The 18,601-nt window shown below is 49.6% G+C and overlaps 1 protein-coding gene across 1 annotated transcript in view; it reads right to left on the bottom strand.

Annotated features, from left to right (window-relative positions):
* Traf5 (TNF receptor associated factor 5) overlaps positions 1–16,363 on the bottom strand; it is a 50,644-nt gene extending 34,281 nt beyond the window's left edge. The window contains exon 1 of the mRNA XM_038349691.1: positions 16,034–16,363. Within this exon, the coding sequence (XP_038205619.1) occupies positions 16,034–16,065 (32 nt within the window). The 5' untranslated portion in view covers positions 16,066–16,363. The remainder of the gene's footprint in view (positions 1–16,033) is intronic.
* Positions 16,364–18,601: the final 2,238 nt, after the last annotated feature.

Raw genomic sequence — 18,601 nt, 5'->3', positions numbered from 1 at the left:
AAGCTAACACAGAGAGTGTAGCCCACATCCTAAAACAGTAACTAGCTTCTCTCTAACCTAAAAGCCTGCTGACCCATCTCAACATGAAAAGCGTCCAATGGGGGCAGGTGGGGCACACAATGGTGTCCAAGGGCTCTGGAGATCATGAGGCATTTGCAATCCCCACCCCCACTGACCCATCACTCCTCATGCTCAGGATAAGATGCCTTCCAGACACGCCAGGCTACCAAGTTCAGGAACTGAAAGTGGACAGGAGGGACTGGAGAGATGGCTCAGTGGTGAAGAACACTGGCTGCATTTGCAGAAGGTCTAGGTTTGAATCTCGGCACCCACGTGGTGGCTCCCAACCATCCATAAAACTTCAGTTCCAGGGGCTCTGATACCCTCTTCTGACCTCTGCAGGCACAGACAAAATCACTCATACATATTAAATAAATAAATCTTAAAAAAAAAGAAAAACAAAAGAACAAAAACCCAGTGAACAGGATATATGGCCTAGCCGTGGTGGGCGGTTGGGGACACAGGAGCAAACGAAGGTAGAACTACAGAGTGTGGTAAGCTCTGTGGAGAAAATAAGGAAGAGGAGCTGTGAGAGCCACAGCCAGAGGGACAGTGGTTTACTCTGTCTGAGAAACCGAAGGGAGGCTGTGCTGCCCAGGTGCCATAGGTGGAGGAGGGGGTAGGAGAGGGCAGGGCCCAGTGTGGCCACAGCCAGATGAACCCGGAAGCGCTCCGGCTTGTTCAGTTAGCAGAGTGCTGAGACCCTGGGCAGGCTGCTCTGGAATCTGAAAGGACCTTTCCAGACACTGAGCAGAGGGTGGCAGAGGTTAGCAGTGTCTGAGAAACGTCAGGGTGCTACTCCACCCAGGTGGGAGAGAGACAGGGCAGGCCCATGTGATATGGGGGCTTGAAGGCCCCCAGAGAAACCAAGGCTGGATTTGGGGATCTAAGCCCCCACACCTGGCAGAGGTGCTGGCATCCAAGGGAATGGGAGAAGGTAGAGTGGAGGGAGGGGGCGTCTGGAGCTGACTGGGACTCTAGGTAGATGGTGGCTCCTTCTCCCAAAAACTCCCGTCTCAGCAAAAATGTGCCATGCCTCCCACCTCCTCATGCCTGCACCCTCTGAAGCGTGCTGTGGCCCCACGCCCTCTCTCCTTGCACTGTGATGACCGGGTATGGCTCCGGCACAGTCGAATTCCCAAGTCTGGAATTCTGTGGAGGCTGAGACCACAGCTGTAGTCTCTGGGCAGCAGCTCTCTGCTGGCTGGCAAGCACTTGAAAGTGGAACGTGTGTAATTCTAGGGTTTCTCTAGATTCTGACGCACGTGTAAGCTTTTTGTCCGGTGCCTGCTGTTGCTTGTTTGGGAAACAAGCTCTCTGCATCTGGGCCTTCCAGTAAGTGGCTTTCCTTCTGCTCAGAGCTGTGTGTGTGTGTGTGTGTGGTCAGTAAGTGACTTTCCTTCTGCTCAGAGCTGTGTGTGTGTGTGTGTGTGTGTGTGTGTGTGTGGTCAATAAGTGGCTTTCCTCTGCTCAGAGCGTGTGTGTGTGGTCAGTAAGTGGCTTTCCTCTGCTCAGAGCGTGTGTGTGTGTGTGTGTGTGTGGTCAGTAAGTGGCTTTCCTTCTGCTCAGAACTGTGTGTGTGTGGTCAGTAAGTGACTTTCCTTCTGCTCAGAGCTGTGTGTGGTCAGTAAGTGGCTTTTCTCTGCTCAGAGCGTGTGTGTGTGTGTGTGTGTGTGTGTGTGTGTGTGTGTGTGTGTGGTCAGTAAGTGGCTTTCCTCTGCTCAGAGCTCTGTGTGTGTGTGGGAGGGTATGTGGTCAGTAAGTGACTTTCCTTCTGCTCAGAGCTGTGTGTGTGTGTGTGTGTGTGTGCGCGCGTGTGTGTGAGTGTGTGGTAGTAAGTGGCTTTCCTCTGCTCAGAGCTCTGTGTGTGTGTGGGGGGAGGGTGTGCGTGTGTGGTCAGTAAGTGGCTTTCCTTCTGCTCAGAGCTGTCTGTGTGTGTGTGCATGTGCGTGTGTGTGTGTGTGTGTGTGTGTGCGTGTGTGTGGTGGGGAAAGGGGGGGCAGCAGAGGCCATGCAGGTGTGCCCTGCTCAAGCTGTCTCAGCTCACCACCACTCCCAGCCACACAGCCCACCCTCTCCCACTCCCCAGCTCCAGGTACACCTGTGCCCACACGTGTGCATGTATGTGCAGTACGAAAGTCAACCTCAGGGGTCATTCCTCAGGAGTCTTCCCTTACTTTCCGAGACAGGGTCTCTCGTTGATCTGGAGTTCACTAACTAGACTAGGCCAGCAAGCATGTTATCAACTGAGCCATCTTCCCAGTCGAGCTGTTTTTGTTTCTCCGTTTTATCTTCTCAGCACATTTCCCTGTCCCCTTACTCAGTGCATTGTTTAGAATTCAGGGATTTGGACCATCCCTCCGCTCAGGTGTTGAGCAGCTGCTGTGTGCAAACCATCCCTTCCCTACAGATACACTGGGGAACAGGAAGCACTGCTGAGTCGGCCCCAACCTCGCATTCCTCGGGCCCCGTCGGAAGGGTGCCCTCAGCCCAGGAGCATCTCCCAGCCAAGTGTTCCATCTCTGGAGCTCAGGGCACCATCTGACAGAACCACACCTTCCCAAAGGTCCCAGAAGACCCATGTCCCTTACCAAATGCCCCCAGCACCTTTCTGAGGTCTTCCCTACCCTCCTGAGTGCCCCTGCATCCTGCTCTTGAATAAACTGGGGTGTGGGGCTGTGTCATCTGGAGGTGAGGGGTAAGTGTATCACAGTCCTCCTGCCCTTTGAATTGGTGGTCTGTGGCATATCCCTCTTCAACCCTGGCCTTAGAGACACTGAACTCTTAGTTTCTCCTCCCAGGCTGACCACATCTTCAGGGACTCCTCCTGCTGCTCGGCACCTCACTTCCTGCAGGGCTCCCCAGGGTTGGTTCTCTACACTTGGTCTTAGCCACAGCTCCCAGTTCTCATCAGAAAGGCTCCCTCCTTGGCACCCAGCTCCATCGAGTGAAGGGGTAGACAGGACGGATCTACAGTTCCTTCTCCTCTCTCCCTTTCGGGCCATCCACGTTGCTCACACAGACAGATATACAGGGCACACACCCACGGAATTTGAGAGTCCAGGAACCGTGTGGACACAGAACCACATACATAGTCAACAACAGACATGCTAGATGTGGCTTAGAACCCCCTGGCCCAGCTTGCATGGTCTGAAGGTGTTCCGAAGGAAGAGGAAGCTGAAATGGCTCTAGTCAGGCTCCAGAACCCATGGCAGCGAGCACAGTGCCCCCCCCCCCCATCTACAGTTTGCTGCTTGTGGTTTCTGTTACCTGAGATCAACCAATGTCTCAAACATTAAGGGGAAAGTTCCAGAAATACATAATTCATGAGTTTTAAGCTGCATACACCATTTCTTGGTAGCTTGTTGACATCTTATGCCTTCCTACCCTATATTATTTATGATATGAACCTTCTCTCTCTCTTTTTTTTGGAGTGGGGGTTTTCCCTAGATATCCTGGAACTCACTCTGTAGATGAAGCTGTCCTCAAACTCACAGAGATCCACCTGCCTCTGCCTCCCCAGTACTTGGATTAAAGGCGTGTGCCACCACGGCCCCATGGACTTTCTCTTTGTCCAGAGTATCTAGGCTGTATACACTACCCACCTGGAAGTCGTCTTGTTATCATATCAACTTCTATGGTTTCTCAGAGCTTCATTATTTATTATTACACATGAATAAGTAATGATTCTGGCAGTTTATCACGGCATATTGTTCTATTTATTATTAGTTGTTCATCTTTTACTATGGTTAATTTATAGATTAAACTCAATCATATACATAGGAAAAACAAAGTACGCATAGGTTCAGTGTTATCCAGGGTATGAGGTAGCCGCTGTGTATTTTGGAAGCTGGAAACTGGCCACAGACTTGAGCTGAAACAGAATGCCATGTTTTATGAGTGGCAGATAGGATACCCCCTTTCTGGCAGGGAGGCCAGCATTGATCCAGGCCAATGGAGAAAACAAATGGCCTCATTAGTTGGACAGAGGCTTCTGAGGTCCACTCCCCAACCAGACACCCCAGATGCCCAGCCCATGTGGTGGGTATTCCAGGGTCGGCTCCAACACTGTATCCTTTAGACACTCAGCACTATCAGGGTGGGACGGCTGGATCAGCAGGAAGCCTCGTGAGGTAAGAGAAGCAGGCAGAATGGATTAGGGGTGGCCTTTTCCTCCCTCAGTGGAACCAGTCAGCCCTGGAAAGACTCATGAGATGAGCTAGCCACGGGCTTCACAAGTAAATATCAGGCAAATGCATCACTAGAGTGGCCAATAGTGATGGCACACGCTATTGGGAGACTCAGGGAGAAGGCACTGAGTCCAAGGCCAGTTGGGCTGGCTGTATACTGAATAACAAGACAATAAAGAAAAAGAGTGAGAAACTGTGTCCAGAGGATTATCCTGGCTGAAGTGGTGCTTTTGAAGGTAATTCTATGGGACCTATAGTTTGATTATTTTTTAATTGTTTATTAATTAAAAATTAATTGTATATGGCATTTTGCCTGCATGTCTGTTCTCAACACGCATGTAAGGCCCTCAGAGGCTAGGAGAGGGAGTCCCTGGACCTGGACTTACAGCCGGTTATCAGCCATCATGTGCATGGTAGGACACACACCAGGGTCCTCGGGAAGAGCAGCCAGGGCTCCTTTAACTACCGAGCCCGCTCTCCAGCCCCTGGAGCCTGGTCCTTCGTCAACTGTTACAACTTGGACTTTCATCACATGCGATCTCCTGCATAGGCCTTCGACCGTGTAACGAAACAACTAGTCTTAAATCAGACAGCTGTATGTGGGGAAGATTTATATATATATATTTTTAAGAGATTTGCTTGTATGTGTATGAGTGTTTTGGATGCAGGTGTGTAAATGCAACCCATGTGTATGAATGCACTGTGTGTGTGCAGTGCCTGCAGAGGCCAGAAGAGGGTGCTGGAACCCCAGAACTGGAGTTGTGGACAGCTATCTCTCCATGTGGGTGCTGGGAAGTAAACCCAGATCCTCTGCCTGAGCAGCACATTGTTTGTTTGCCTGTTTGTTTTTAACACTGAGCCATCTCTCCAGCCCCTGATTTAAACACAGATTGCTCATCCCTCATCCAAAACATGTGGGGGTGATAGTGCTTTTGGATTTTGAATTTCAATTTATTCTGAAAATTTTGAAGTCTTGATGCATTTGTATATATGTAACAAGATAACCTGGAAATGGGATCCAAGTTTAAATTCAAAAACTCATTTAGGTTTTATATGCACCTTATACATATATCCTGGCGCTAATGTAGAGAATGTGTGTTCACACTTGCATGTGATTAAACCTAAGCCCGCACATATGCTGAGTAAGAGCTCTATCATTGATGCCTAATCCCCCACACACACACACACTTTTTTTAAAAATATATTTTAAGATGGTGTCTCACTAAGTTGCTCAGGTTAGCTTTCAACTTACTCACTATGGAGCCCAGGCATGCTTGAAATTGCCATCTTCCTGCCTCAGACTCTACTTGTTCTGATCCTGTCTGCAGTGTGAGCCCCTCCCTTGAACCCCAGTCTCATCTCAATTACCTAGTGCATTCCTTCACTAGTATTGGCAAGTATCTCACACCTAACACCCAGTGCCCACTCCACCTGGCTCCTGCTACTCTTTCCCCACCCTTGTAAAATGCTGCCACGTTCACCCTCACCCTGTGGCTTGGGCCCGAAACTTGGGCATTGTCCTTGGCTCCTTGCTACCTCACAACACCAAACCCTATTGCCCTGTGGTGCCCAGCCAGCCCCACGGACCCACCTTCAGTGCTCCCAACCCCACCCACAGTGCAGCTGTCACTCCACTGGTGACACTGGTCTCAAGGCTGGCCTCTGGAGCTGCTTTATTCCTTTACAGCCCCATAGCCAGAGTGACCCTTTTAAAGACTGGAAGTCGGTGGAGCCTAGTCCCAACGGATATATCTACAACACACTCCTGCAGCTAAGGCTCGGGGAACACTGCAGAAGAGGAGACAGGAAGGTTCTAAGAGCCAGAGCTCAGGGAGTTTGCGGTGAGACTGTGTTCCTTAATGTCAGAAGCTACACCCCTACAGTTTCACCAGCATGACTACCCAGATGTGAGTGGATCAACAGACATGCCAAAGTTGATGGGGGAACATTCACAGGACTCAACCCTACACAGAGGAAACCACAGAAACTAAAGAACGCTGTGAGTGGAAGACATGGTGGTCCCAAGGGAAGAGCACACCAATTGCTTATCCAGTACCCAATGGTCACCCCTGAAAACGTATGCACGAGTAACGTTATACAGACTGAGCAGGTTATATTTAGGAATATATATGTATGTGCATATACATATATGCATGTAAAAACAATGGGAAAAAAGTCAGGAATCTGAAAGAGAGCAAGAAGGGATATATGGGAGGGTTTGGGGGAATAAAAGGGAAGTGAGAAATGAAGTATTATAATCTCAATAATAATAATAATATTAAGAAAAGACAGAGATTAGCTCTGTCACTGCTCACCTCCCAGGGCTGTGTCAAGGGACACTCTGGTAGGAGCCGGTGTCACTAGCAGTCAATGCTGCTGTTCTAGGACCATCATTCTGTGTTCTTATCGTCTATTCCCTACCCCTTGTCCACTGTGCCGTGACAGCAGACATGCCTCCTGCTTGCTGCCCAGCAGCCATTCAGTCCTGCTCCCTCGCTTCAAATAAACCTCATCAGCCAGTATAGAAACCCACCACCTGCTACTCTGTCCCCGCAGCACTTGCTACCTTGTACCAAACGTTCGTGCCTTTGCTCTCTGACTTCCCTACCTGACTAAAAGCGCCATGGGGGCAAGGGGGTTTCCTCTACTTACTACACATCACAGGTGCTCAGTAAATACTGACTGAGATGAACATTTTGCAGCCAGCAGGAGCCTTTGCAGCCAGCAGGAGCCTTTGTGCCACTGAGCACACCACCCAGGGGCTAAGACTTTTTATGCCAGCTGTCTGTAAGTCTTGAAATCTCACGGTACAGAAAGACTGGCTAATGGTGGCTGGCCTAGAGTGGGCTGCGGATGGAAACAATGTTCCCCACTCACAGGGAAAAGCCATAAAGGAGGCTCCAGCCTCAGAGCACTGGGTGCCTGGGTAAAGACAAGACAGCTGGGAAGGACTTACACACATGGGCAGGCAATGGTCCATGCCACCCAATGTCCATGGGGCTCTCACCCAGATCCCACAAGCTGAGGAGCCCACTACACAAAGTGCTAGGTCTAAAATCCTGCTTACCAGGGTCCCTTTTAGGAAACTTCTTGGTGACAACAGTATGAGGCCAGCCTTTCGCTTTCAGACCCTCACGTTTTCAGTATCTATTTCAAACTTTTCTCTACAAGCCTTGACCACTCCCTCCAGCCTCCCCAGGCAATGTCACTTCCTACTGCATAGAAAACACAGAAGCCATCAGACCAGAACAGCCTCTGCTTCCTGCCACCACACCTGTGTCTCCCTGCACGGGGCCCCTGATCTGCCCTGGCCCTCTCGCAGTGGCTGCAGAGGTAACTTCTGAATCCAGCCCAACTCCCCAGCCGGCAAACGCCTGCCCTGGTCTCCCGGGCAGCATCCGTGGTGGCTTCTCATGCATGCTCACCTGCTCCACCAGGGGCCACACTGGCCAGCTCTGTCCTTTAGCATTCAGTGTGAAGTCCCTCACAGGGCTGAGGGAAGCCACAGCCTCTCTGCTCTCAGCTGTCCCTGGGATCCCGTGCCTCCTCTCTACTAGGCCACATCCCCTCATCCACACAACCCAGCTTCCCAAGAAGGACTTACACTCTACCACCCCCAAACTTCTCTTTTCAAGGCCTCTTGTGACTTCACTAACGCCACTGGTCAAGCTGGTCTTCCCCTTATCTGTCCTGGAGGCAGCTTGCGATACAGTTAACCCCTGACAGCTCAGACTTAACACACACACTTTAAAATACTGAACAGCTTCCTTGAAACCACACTGAGCTGGCATGGTGTACAATGTGTGAGGTCCCTTCTTCTCCTTTCAACCCAGACATCCTCCCTGAGAGACCCACCTGCACGATTGTTGACCTCAGACACTAAAAGTCAATGCATCTGAAAAGGAGCAGACATCCCTGCTCTAGGTCGCTTTCTCCAGTTACTTCCAGAAGAAGGTTTATTCTCTTCCCTAGCTGATGTGGGAGAGTCTTCTGTTTGAGTTGATTTCATTGGCTAATAAAGAAACTGCCTGGCCCATTTGATAGACCGCCCCTTAGGTGGGTGGAGTAGACAGAACAGGAAGAAGGAAGTGAGGTAGATGGCTCAGTCAGATACTACACCTCTCCTAAGTTAGACAGACCGCCGTGCCTCTCCTCAGAGAGAAGCCAGATGCAATGAAGCTCCAGCCCAAGATGGACGTACGCTAGAATCTACCTGGTAAGGCACCACTTTGTGGTGCTACACAGATTAATAGATATGGGTTAGTCAAGATGTAAGTAAGAGGCTGAAAATAATGGGCCAGGCAGTATTTAAAAGAATACAATTTGTGTGTTGTTATTTCGGGACATAAGCTAGCAGGTGGCGGGAAGCCGGCCCACAGCTCATCACTACAGAATGGCGCCCAACATGGATAACTGAATCCACAGAAAGCCTGAGAAAGCTTGGGAAAGAATAGAGTAAAGCATGTTTTCTTGGTAGCAGCTATTTCTCAGGTTTGGCTTTGCTTGCTAGAGGTAAGAAAGTGCTCTCATCTAAGAGAGGCTTCCTGACTCAGCTTCAGCTGCAAAACATTGCAGCTCTTTTAAGAGGTCCTGCTACAAAACACTTAAATGCTGTTGATGAAAATTAACTGCATGCTTTTCGGTTTTCAGCCGTAGCAGGAAAAAAGCTGTGTCGTTTTAAAATGCCAGCTTTCTGGGCCATCCTGCCAGGGCAAACTCTGACTCTTTCAAGCAGGCGGTCCTGACTATGGAGCTTTTGAGTGTTGTTTAACACTGTTGCAGCTTGCTTGCTGGCAGGGACCTTGAAACACTGTAGAATTATGGCAATGAATGTGGCTCTGGCCAATATCTCAGCCACAAGGCCGGAATCACAGAAAGCTAAGGAATGGGCTGGATCTTGCTGTCAAAGCCACGGCTTTAATCCTACCTATATTGCTTGGTAAATTAAAGACTCGTGTGGTCAGAAAAAGAGAGATATACAGTAAAGAGAGATTCAAAGACAAAGAAAATCTCTAAATGGTTTGCAGTGAGTTAAAAATACATGCAGGCTAAAAGTTAAAGTTCTTACAGTTAAAAGAAAAAGAGAAAGAAAGAAAGAAAAAAGAAGTAGTTTGTTGTGGTTGTATACACCTTTAATCCCAACACTTGGGAGGCAGAGGTAGATTGACCTCTGTGACTTCAAGGTGTGGCAGGACACACCTTTAATCCGAATGCCTGGGAGGCAGAGACGGAAAGATCTCTGTGAGTTCAAGGTGTTGTAGCACACACCTTTAATCCCAGCACTGGGGAGGCAGAGACAGACGGATTTCTGAGAGTTCAAGGACAGCCTGGTCTACAGAGTTATTCCAGGACAAAGATATACAGAGAACCTGTCTCAAAAAATAAAAGTAAAAATAAACGAAATAGAGGTTAAAATAAAGCCGCACAAAGATGGAAAATACACAGAGAATCTTGATACTGTATGCTATTATGCTCTTTTTGAATTGTTTGAATGCTGAGGAAGGAGCAACAGCTGCTAAAAGATATTTGTTTATAAATGCTGCTGAACTAATCCAAGAAAGATATCTTGAAAATACCTTGACTTTAGAATTTGGATCTAAGGATATGATACTTTGGAAAAGAGATTCTTCTTTTATTTTTACAGAAAATGAGACCCGTTGGATTGCTTCTATCCCAATATGGTATGATAGACCACGCCCTCCTGAAAGGTTGCTGTGAATACCTTCAGAAAATTACTTCACCCAACTGATGACTGAGATGAACCTGGCACACAGGTTACACCATGAAAGATCTGATTAACAGCGTCCCCATTCAGCAGGAAGCAGTTTGGAGAGAAATAACTACGTCCATATTCCCAAATATTGTTTATAAATGTTCTTTTACATTTAAAGGGGGAGATGATATAGATATGAATAATTTACATTGGTATAAATTTTGCCTTATTGATAGAAATTTAAGGTCTACTTCGTTATATGTATATGTATTTCTAATAACGATTAAGGTATTGTGATTGTGTAGTTCATTTAAAAATGTAATGTATAATTAGGAAATATAGGTTGCTAATGAATAATCATTGATAATAGTTAAACTTGTAGTCATGTTAGTTAGATTTTCTAGATATATAGAGATATATTTCAGTTAGATAGGCATACTTCATATCTTCCAAAGACTACAGAATATTGCATTTTAAATGTCTTAATAACTTAGGGTTTTTCATGACAATGAGACATGTCTGCTCCTGGTAGCACCAATCTACTTCAAGAGGAAGATGGGCATCGAAGAGGCTCCTTATAGAGTTTGATAGCCATTTGGGCAAGAAACTGCTCTTGCCTGGACTATTGCATAAACTGGACACAGAGAACCCTCAGAGAGAGGACTGCTGAACTTGCCTAGAGGTGAGATGATCTCTTTGGGTTCCTGATTCATGAAAGAGTCTGCGAGACATTCTGCAGGACACAGCAGATAGTGACTGAACTGTCTTTGAAATTTCCTGCTTCATGGGAAACTCTGCTGGATACTGTGGGCCTATAGGCCGAAGATAGATGCCCCAACAATACAAAAGAACTTTGGGTGACTGTCCAGGCAGCGAGATGTCTCTATCATTTCTAGAGTTATATGGAAATTGCATATTTCTTATTTACTTAGGTAATATTGTGTTCTTCTGGAGTCTTTGATGGAGCTGAAGAATAGATAGTTATAGTTGTTTTCCTTTGTTATGATAAAAGATAAAGTAGATATAAATATTGTAACTGTAATTCTTACTTGATAACTGTTTTGTTATATGTAATTTTACTATGTTAAAGTTAAAGCCTTTCTTTTTTGTTTAAACAGAAAAAGGGGAAATGATGTGGGAGAGTCTTCTGTTTGAGTTGATTTCATTGGCTAATAAAGAAACTGCCTGGCCCATTTGATAGACCGCCCCTTAGGTGGGTGGAGTAGACAGAACAGGAAGAAGGAAGTGAGGTAGATGGCTCAGTCAGATACTACACCTCTCCTAAGTTAGACAGACCGCCGTGCCTCTCCTCAGAGAGAAGCCAGATGCAATGAAGCTCCAGCCCAAGATGGACGTACGCTAGAATCTACCTGGTAAGGCACCACTTTGTGGTGCTACACAGATTAATAGATATGGGTTAGTCAAGATGTAAGTAAGAGGCTGAAAATAATGGGCCAGGCAGTATTTAAAAGAATACAATTTGTGTGTTGTTATTTCGGGACATAAGCTAGCAGGTGGCGGGAAGCCGGCCCACAGCTAATTACTACACCTAGCCACGAAGTCAGCCCAACGTAGCTCACACTTACGTTCTGCCCACGTGCCTCACACTTACGTTCTGCCCACATGCCTCACACTTACGTTCTGCCCACGTGCCTCACACCCCACCTGATTTTGTAGTTTTGTCATTTGTTCTGCTTCTTTTACACAAGTATTTATTTTCGCGTGTACAACTGTTTTGCCTGCGTGCATGTGTGTGCTCCAGAAGAGAGCCTCAGACCCATTGGAACCAGAGTTACAGACCGTTGCGAGCTGTCATGTGGATGCTGGGAACTAAGCCCAGTGCTCTTAGCTGCAGAACCACGTCCCCAGCATGGCTGTTTCTTCTGTCTTTGACTGATGCTGACTTGGGAGATAGGATACATTTTCCTAGGCTGTACCTAAGCTATAGTCCTAGCTTCTCTCTCAGAAGAAGACAGAAGTCCCTTTGCAGTCTCTGTTTAGTTTGATCCCATTCACCAACCACCTTCTCCGTCGCTAAGCCACCCATTTGAACAAGGAAAAAGGTGGAGGGCTGGCTGGGGACTCCAAGTCAGACCCTGCCACTGCTCCCTGCTCCTAGTGACCTGGAGTCCCTGGGCCACTTCTCCAGTCTGTTTTATTTCCTTCTGCTGGGTCCTTGTGTTGGCCTCCCACCAAATGCTGTTCTTCCTTTAAATGTCAGTCTGCTTTGGGTCTTTCCAAGGACCTGGAGTCCTGGCCCTAACTCCCACTCCACCCCTTCCCCCAGCCGCCACCTCTGAAGCTGCCTGGGACTCATTCTAGCTAATCCCCCGTGTCCTGTCCCAACCCACCACCACCTGAGGTCTCTGGCCTAGACTGAGAAGTGACAGCATAGGATGGCATAATTTCTGGTCTATCCTGGCACATGGAGGTTTATCTGGTAGTCCGTGCTTTTCTTTAGGCCAGGCATGCCTTCCCCAGATCCCCGACCTCAAACACACAGCCTTCCTGAGCTCTCACGCACCGGGCTTGGTACGGATGTCTGCTCAGTTTACCTGTCTAGAGCTCCAGGCGAAGACTCCACCACCCCTTCAAGCCAGTGGGACTACGGATGCTTATGAGACGTGGGCAACTTGCCTTGATCACATGACCACAGCCAGAAAGTCAAAACCCAGATTTGACTGCTTCTTTTGCTGAGGCACCAAATACCACAATGCCAGCATTTGGGAGGGGAGTCAGGAAGATTGTCGCCGAGCTCCAGGGCAGTCTGGGCTACACAGTGAATTCAAGGGAAGCCTGAGCTATGTAGTGACACTTTGTCTCAAAAATAAAAAAGAGCAATCCAGATTTGAATCCCAGCCTGCCAGGTTATACCACCCACACTCTTCCACTCTGACAGAGACCCTCAGGGTGCAAAGAAAAACAGAATACAGACAAACCTGGGGCCCAAAGAGAGTAAATTGCTATTCCAGACCATCCAGGAAAGAGGTTGTTCTGAGCCTGGTCAGGGAACAGATGAGAACGGGAGGAACACAACAGTGGGAGATCTGGATGCAGCCGGAGACGCCTGTCTAGGGAGCTCTCGAAACATCACGTAAACCAAGGTGACTAGTATCGCAGAAAGCAAGTGTCTCTCCTTAAGAGTGGAGGTTTAAGCCTTAGAGCGACAAAGAACTCCAAGAGAGGAGCCTAGGGACAGAAAGCTGATTTCCAGACATAGCCACATTAGCACCTCCAAGGCAGGAGGAGGATGGAAGGAGGAAGAGGGCCAAATTAGGGAGTTCCAGTGGGGACACAGCCAGCTCCAAGGCTGATGGACAGGCTAGCAGACAGCTGCAAGGCGCCTGCTGGTGACAGAGAATTATCAGACCTCGGGAGCCTTCATAAGCCCTCTGAACAGCAGCTCAGCAGGTGCAGGGAACCCCAGGAGGCTGAAGCCAGAAGTGCAGACTTCCAGAGAACCCAGGAGAAGAGAAACTCTGGGAAACACAGGGCCTCCAGTCAACACCACAGAGGAGAAGGCTGAGACCCAGGGGCTCGGGAGGAGGGAAGGGAAGAGCAGGGAAAGCCCACCTCAGGAAGAAGACAGCGGGTTCCTCATGGAGGTGGAGGTTTCTGGTTGGGTTGGAAGGAGTGCAGCTTGGCCATGAGGGAAGAAAAGGCTGCGGGGAGATTCCAGAGGTGCTCTGAATTGGCAAGGAGGGGGGAAACTGACTCGGCCCAGGCTGCGGAAATGAGACCTGCCCTCTGGGCTGTCAGGGGTGCAGAGGACCCTACCTGCACATCTGAGTGCACCGCACAGGGCTGGGCGGCACAGGTGCACACTGCCTTTGCTAGAACATCACAGTCAGCTGCCTGCAGCAGGTACTCATATGCAAAATGTGCCTGGGACTAGAGTTTCTGTCACGACTAAGGGTGTTTTCACTTTTATTTCGAGGTCTGCCATTCCACTTCCTCCTGAGACAGGGCTTGCCAGCGGCCACACATAGGAATTCCTCAAGCACTGTTTTCTTAGCAAAGCAACAACACAGAAGTGCTGGCCCAGGCCTGGTAGTGGTGGTGGCAGGTGTCCCAGCCCTTGGGATTCCTCTTCTGTCCCATGGAATGAGTCACCTTTCCCTGTCCCTAACATGCTGTAGACATTCCACCTGCTAGCCCTCACGGCCTGACCATAGCTCCCGCCCAGAAGAACCCTGGGAAAGCTACAGCTGGGGCAGAGGAAGCTTAGAGACTGTATCTGTCCCTGTGTCCCCTTCTTCTAGTTTGTTAAGTCTTTAAACCTGAAGTTTGGGGGTAATACCTGGCTGGTTCTCCCATTACCCCTTATCTGAAGAATCTTGGCTTCTAGTCAACATATAATGGCAAGAAGGTAGGGGTTGAGTCAGAAGACTTAGGCTTGGGTCCTGCCCACTCCTATGGCTGTGAGATTTTTCTCATCACTTCTAAGTGGAGTGGAAGAAAAAAAGCACCTGCCTCTCCCTAGTCTGATGTGACTAGTTATTAATAACCTGCATTTGATTCCTGAGATCTAATCATCACTAGCACCTGTCCTCAGTAGCTGGGTGACACACCCTGGAGAAACTGAGTGCAGCTCAGCCAACGTCTTTTAGGCTAACCAAAGCCAGACACAGGTCCTGCCCCAGGCACTCGGTTGCTGGAGTGGACAGAGTAGGTTTGTTCACAAAGCAGGAGCTGTCTCTAGCAGAATGTTGTTGCCCACACTGCTGGTAACAGATGTCCCAGGGACTTAATGGGAATCTAGGCCCTCTTGCTGACCCATCAGACTAAACAGGAGGGAGGCAGGTGCGGCTCTCTGAGAAATCAAGGTGACAGTCCTGAAGCAGAAACCGCAGAGTCCCACGCCTGGCTCGGCGGCAGAGCTCAGGGGTTGTTGACACAGGATGCTCACCATCTGGGGGCTGTGGAAAGCTGCCCTGAGTCACAGGGTGTCGTGGGAGACAAGTGACATGAGCCAGGGCAAATGGGTCTGAAAGGGACCACTCCACTCACATTCAGTGACCCCTTTTTCCTTCCAGGTCCCCTCAGCAAAGTGGAGGTTATACCTACCTACATAAGGCTGGTGTCTCCCACTGCTCGAATGGGACTGACTCAGAGGCCTTGGCTCCCTTGACTTTCAAGTCACCCCTGAGACACCCCAGACTCTCAGAGGCTGGGCCCCTATGTCATCCACCCACGCCCAACGGGTTCTCTGCTGACGTTGGCCATGCCTCTCCCACACCACAGGCCTCAGCCAGGGTCCCTTTCCAAAAGCTATCGCTCCAGTCCAGGACCTGGGGATGGCCCAACCTGGGCTCACCACATGAACAAAAGCTTGGCATTTCCGACCTTCATATCCCATTCAAATTTCCTGTTGTAATTTTTGCTTTTGTTCAAATCAGTCGTCCAAGGAAGCTTTGCACTCAAACCCTTAGTGGGGCCACACTCCTGGCTGTGGGCTGTGAAGCAAGTCAGGCAGTGGCCACTGGACTGAAGAGGTCATACAAACCTGGTCTTTTGCTGCCCAAAATTATTTCACACACACCCAGAAAGCTCTATTCTCAGAAATGTTTCACCCAATTTCTTTGCATTTTAAGTCTTCCCGAACACTTCAAACATTTAAAAATGCATATATTCCTGGAAAAAGGAACCATCCCTTTCGGCTCTAATCCAATTTTCGCACCGCACCTATGCCCAGTATGTACTGTAACAAGCTGGTGGCTGTATGCTTTTCTCACAAGCTGTGGAGGGTTGGGGAGAAGGGAGCTTCTCCTCATTTCACAGACCTCGGCCCACAGCCCAACTACGACCGGCCCAGCGCCTGCAGCGGCGAGACACCGAGTGCTCAAAGTAAATCTGAAATAGCCAAATATGGAAAGAAAGCAGGACGGAGTGGAAAGGCTGAGGAAAAAAAGAAGCAAACCTAGAGGGACCTGCAACGAGTCCTCAGAACCATTTGACCCTACAGCTGTGTGGCAAGGGGGTCAAGCAGTGGTGTGAAAAAAACTGTCTCCGTCCACCCTGCTGGGTGCTCACCTCCAGGCGCCTGGGTCAGCTCAAGTCTGGAACTCACCTTCTGGAAAGTCGGGCGCTATCTCCAAACATGCACGCACTATAGCACCGGTGCAGGTCTTCGTCCCTGGCATTAAGTTCACGTTAACGGGTTCGGCTGGCACAGTGCCGGGGTGGGGGTGGGGGCTCGGCGAGCGCGGGTGTCCCGGGTCGCCCCAGTCCCCCCACCCGCCTACCACACACGCCTTCGGCTCGCCGTCCTGAGCTGCTTTCGGTTTCAGAGTAGATGGGAAGGTCGGCTCACCGGGCCTTCGCCACCAGCGGGACTCAGCCGCTGGCACGGAGCAGCTTCGTCTTAGAGGTAGGCGCCGTCCAGCCCCAGAAGTCGCCCCAGGGAGGGGCGGGGCCGAGGATGGGGGCGTGGTCTTGGCGTACTGGATGGAGGGGCGTGGTCACGACCCCAAGAGGCGGGGCGAGAGGGCCTGGAGGCGGCCCGGAACTCCTGAGAGCTGGGAGGGTGAGTCACCCACACCCTTGAAGCCTAGCCTTCTCTTTTTAGGACCATGGGTACCTCATGTGCCTTTGAACTGTATGTATTTTGCTTTTCAATAAGCCTCTTTCCTGCCCCCCACCCCCCGCCCCAAACCTGTTTGTTCTGGAGCAGAAGTGTCTGAATCAAGTTACTTCTTCCCGGAGCTTCCTGCAGAGCAGTACAAATCCACCGCCAGCCCTCGTCCTGCTGTTAGCCTAACATTAGCAGTCTCTGAGAGTCCTAATTAGAGTTCATCAGTCAAATGCTCCCCAGACAGCTCTCCTGGCCTGCAGAGCCACCTGGTGCCTGAGCTCTAGAGGTGACCCAGATGATATACCCAAGACTAGAACTTCGATCCTGGCCTCCCAACTGCTAAACGCAGGACTGTTATAATTTATTCGCGCCACACAGTCACAGTAATTTCAGCCTATATGAATGAAACGAGATAGCATCCCAAGTCAGCTAACCGCGGGAAGTACTTAGCCATCCCGAGTGTCAATTGCCCATCACTAAGAGAAGAGGGTACTAGGCACCTTAGAGTGAACACAGGTGTGCATTGGAGCTGGGCAGCAGCTTTGAGGAGTAGATATGAAGTCTGGAGGAGTAGCCAACAGGAGTCGGAAGTCCACATGCAAACCTTTGGTTAGCAAGAGTAGACAGTGTGTGGGGAAGACGGCCTGTGGGTTTGCTTTGGCACTCGGGGTCAGCTTGTTCTTGGGAGAACTGAGAGAGCTGCATTCTCGGATTGAGCCCAAGTCCTCCTCAGTGCCAGCGGCTGAGTCCCGCTGGTGGCGAAGGCCCGGTGAGCCGACCTTCCCATCTACCCTGAAACCGAAAGCAGGGCGAGCCGAAGGCGTGTGTGGTAGGTGGGTGGGGGGACTGGGGCGACCTGGGACACCCGCGCTCGCCGAGCCCCAACCCTCACCCCGGCACTGTGCCAGCCGAACCCGTTAACGTGAACTTAATGCCAGGGACGAAGACCTGCACCGGTGCTATAGTGCGTGCATGTTTGGAGATAGCGCCCGACTTTCCAGAAGGTGAGTTCCAGACTTGAGCACATCTATTGCTCTGTCTTCCATCTCTCCTCACGCTACTACAAGGTGACACAACCCATATATTGATCCTGTCTTCGTTAGGGTTCTATTGCTGTGAAGAGATACCATGACCACGGCGACTCTTATAAAGGAAAACATTTAATTGGGGCTGGATTACAGTTCAGACGTTTAGTCCATTATCATCATGGCAGTAGGCGAGGCAGCATACAGGCAGACATGGTGCTGGAGAGGGAGCTGAGAGTTCTTACACCTTGATCCAAAGGTGACAGGAAGTGAACTGTCTCCCTGAGCATGTCTTGAACATATGAGACCTTAAAGCCTGCCTCCACAGTGACACACTTCCTCCACCAGGACCACACCCACTCTAACAAGGCCACACCTCTTAATAGTGCCACTCCCCTTGGGTGCCATTTTCCTTCAGATCACCACAGATACCATATCTGGTATGAAAAATACTGCTAGGCTGGGTCACTGGTGCTATGCTCAGCTATGATTCCCTGGTCTCTTTTAACCGACTGAATGAAGTAATCTGCTCCAAAATGAGACCCAAGGTTTTGATATGATGAAACCCCAAGCTGGAGAGACTAAATTTTCATCAAATGGTGGCCGCCAGACTCCACAAACAGGTCTAAATAAGGACACATAGGACTTTTGGTGGGGTTGGAGGCGTGGAACACACTTAATTTTTTTTTTTTTTTGTCTGAATGGATGTCTGTAACCTTGTGTGTTCCTGGTGCTCAGGGAGGTCAGAAGAATGAACGGGAGTTACAGACAGCTGTGAACCACCATGTGGCTGTTGTGATTGAACCCAGGTCCTCTGGAAGAGGAGCCACTGTTTGTAATGCTGACATGTTAGTTGTCAGAAGTGGAGGCTAAGTTTCCAGTTCCCACTGTTGATCCCAGAGTCATGGGCAGGATGACTAAGAGAGCAAACACAGACCTTGGGGTGCAGCCCAGATGGGAAAGGGTCATGTGACCTCTCCTAAAAATATTTGATGGTGGCTGGGCATGTAGGCTCATGCCCATAATTTCATCTCTTGTA

The sequence above is a fragment of the Arvicola amphibius genome, chromosome 12 (assembly GCF_903992535.2).
Source record: "Arvicola amphibius chromosome 12, mArvAmp1.2, whole genome shotgun sequence".
NCBI lineage: Eukaryota > Metazoa > Chordata > Mammalia > Rodentia > Cricetidae > Arvicola > Arvicola amphibius.
The sequence above is the reverse complement of the archived record's forward strand: the minus strand, read 5'-3'. Positions and strand labels throughout refer to the sequence as shown.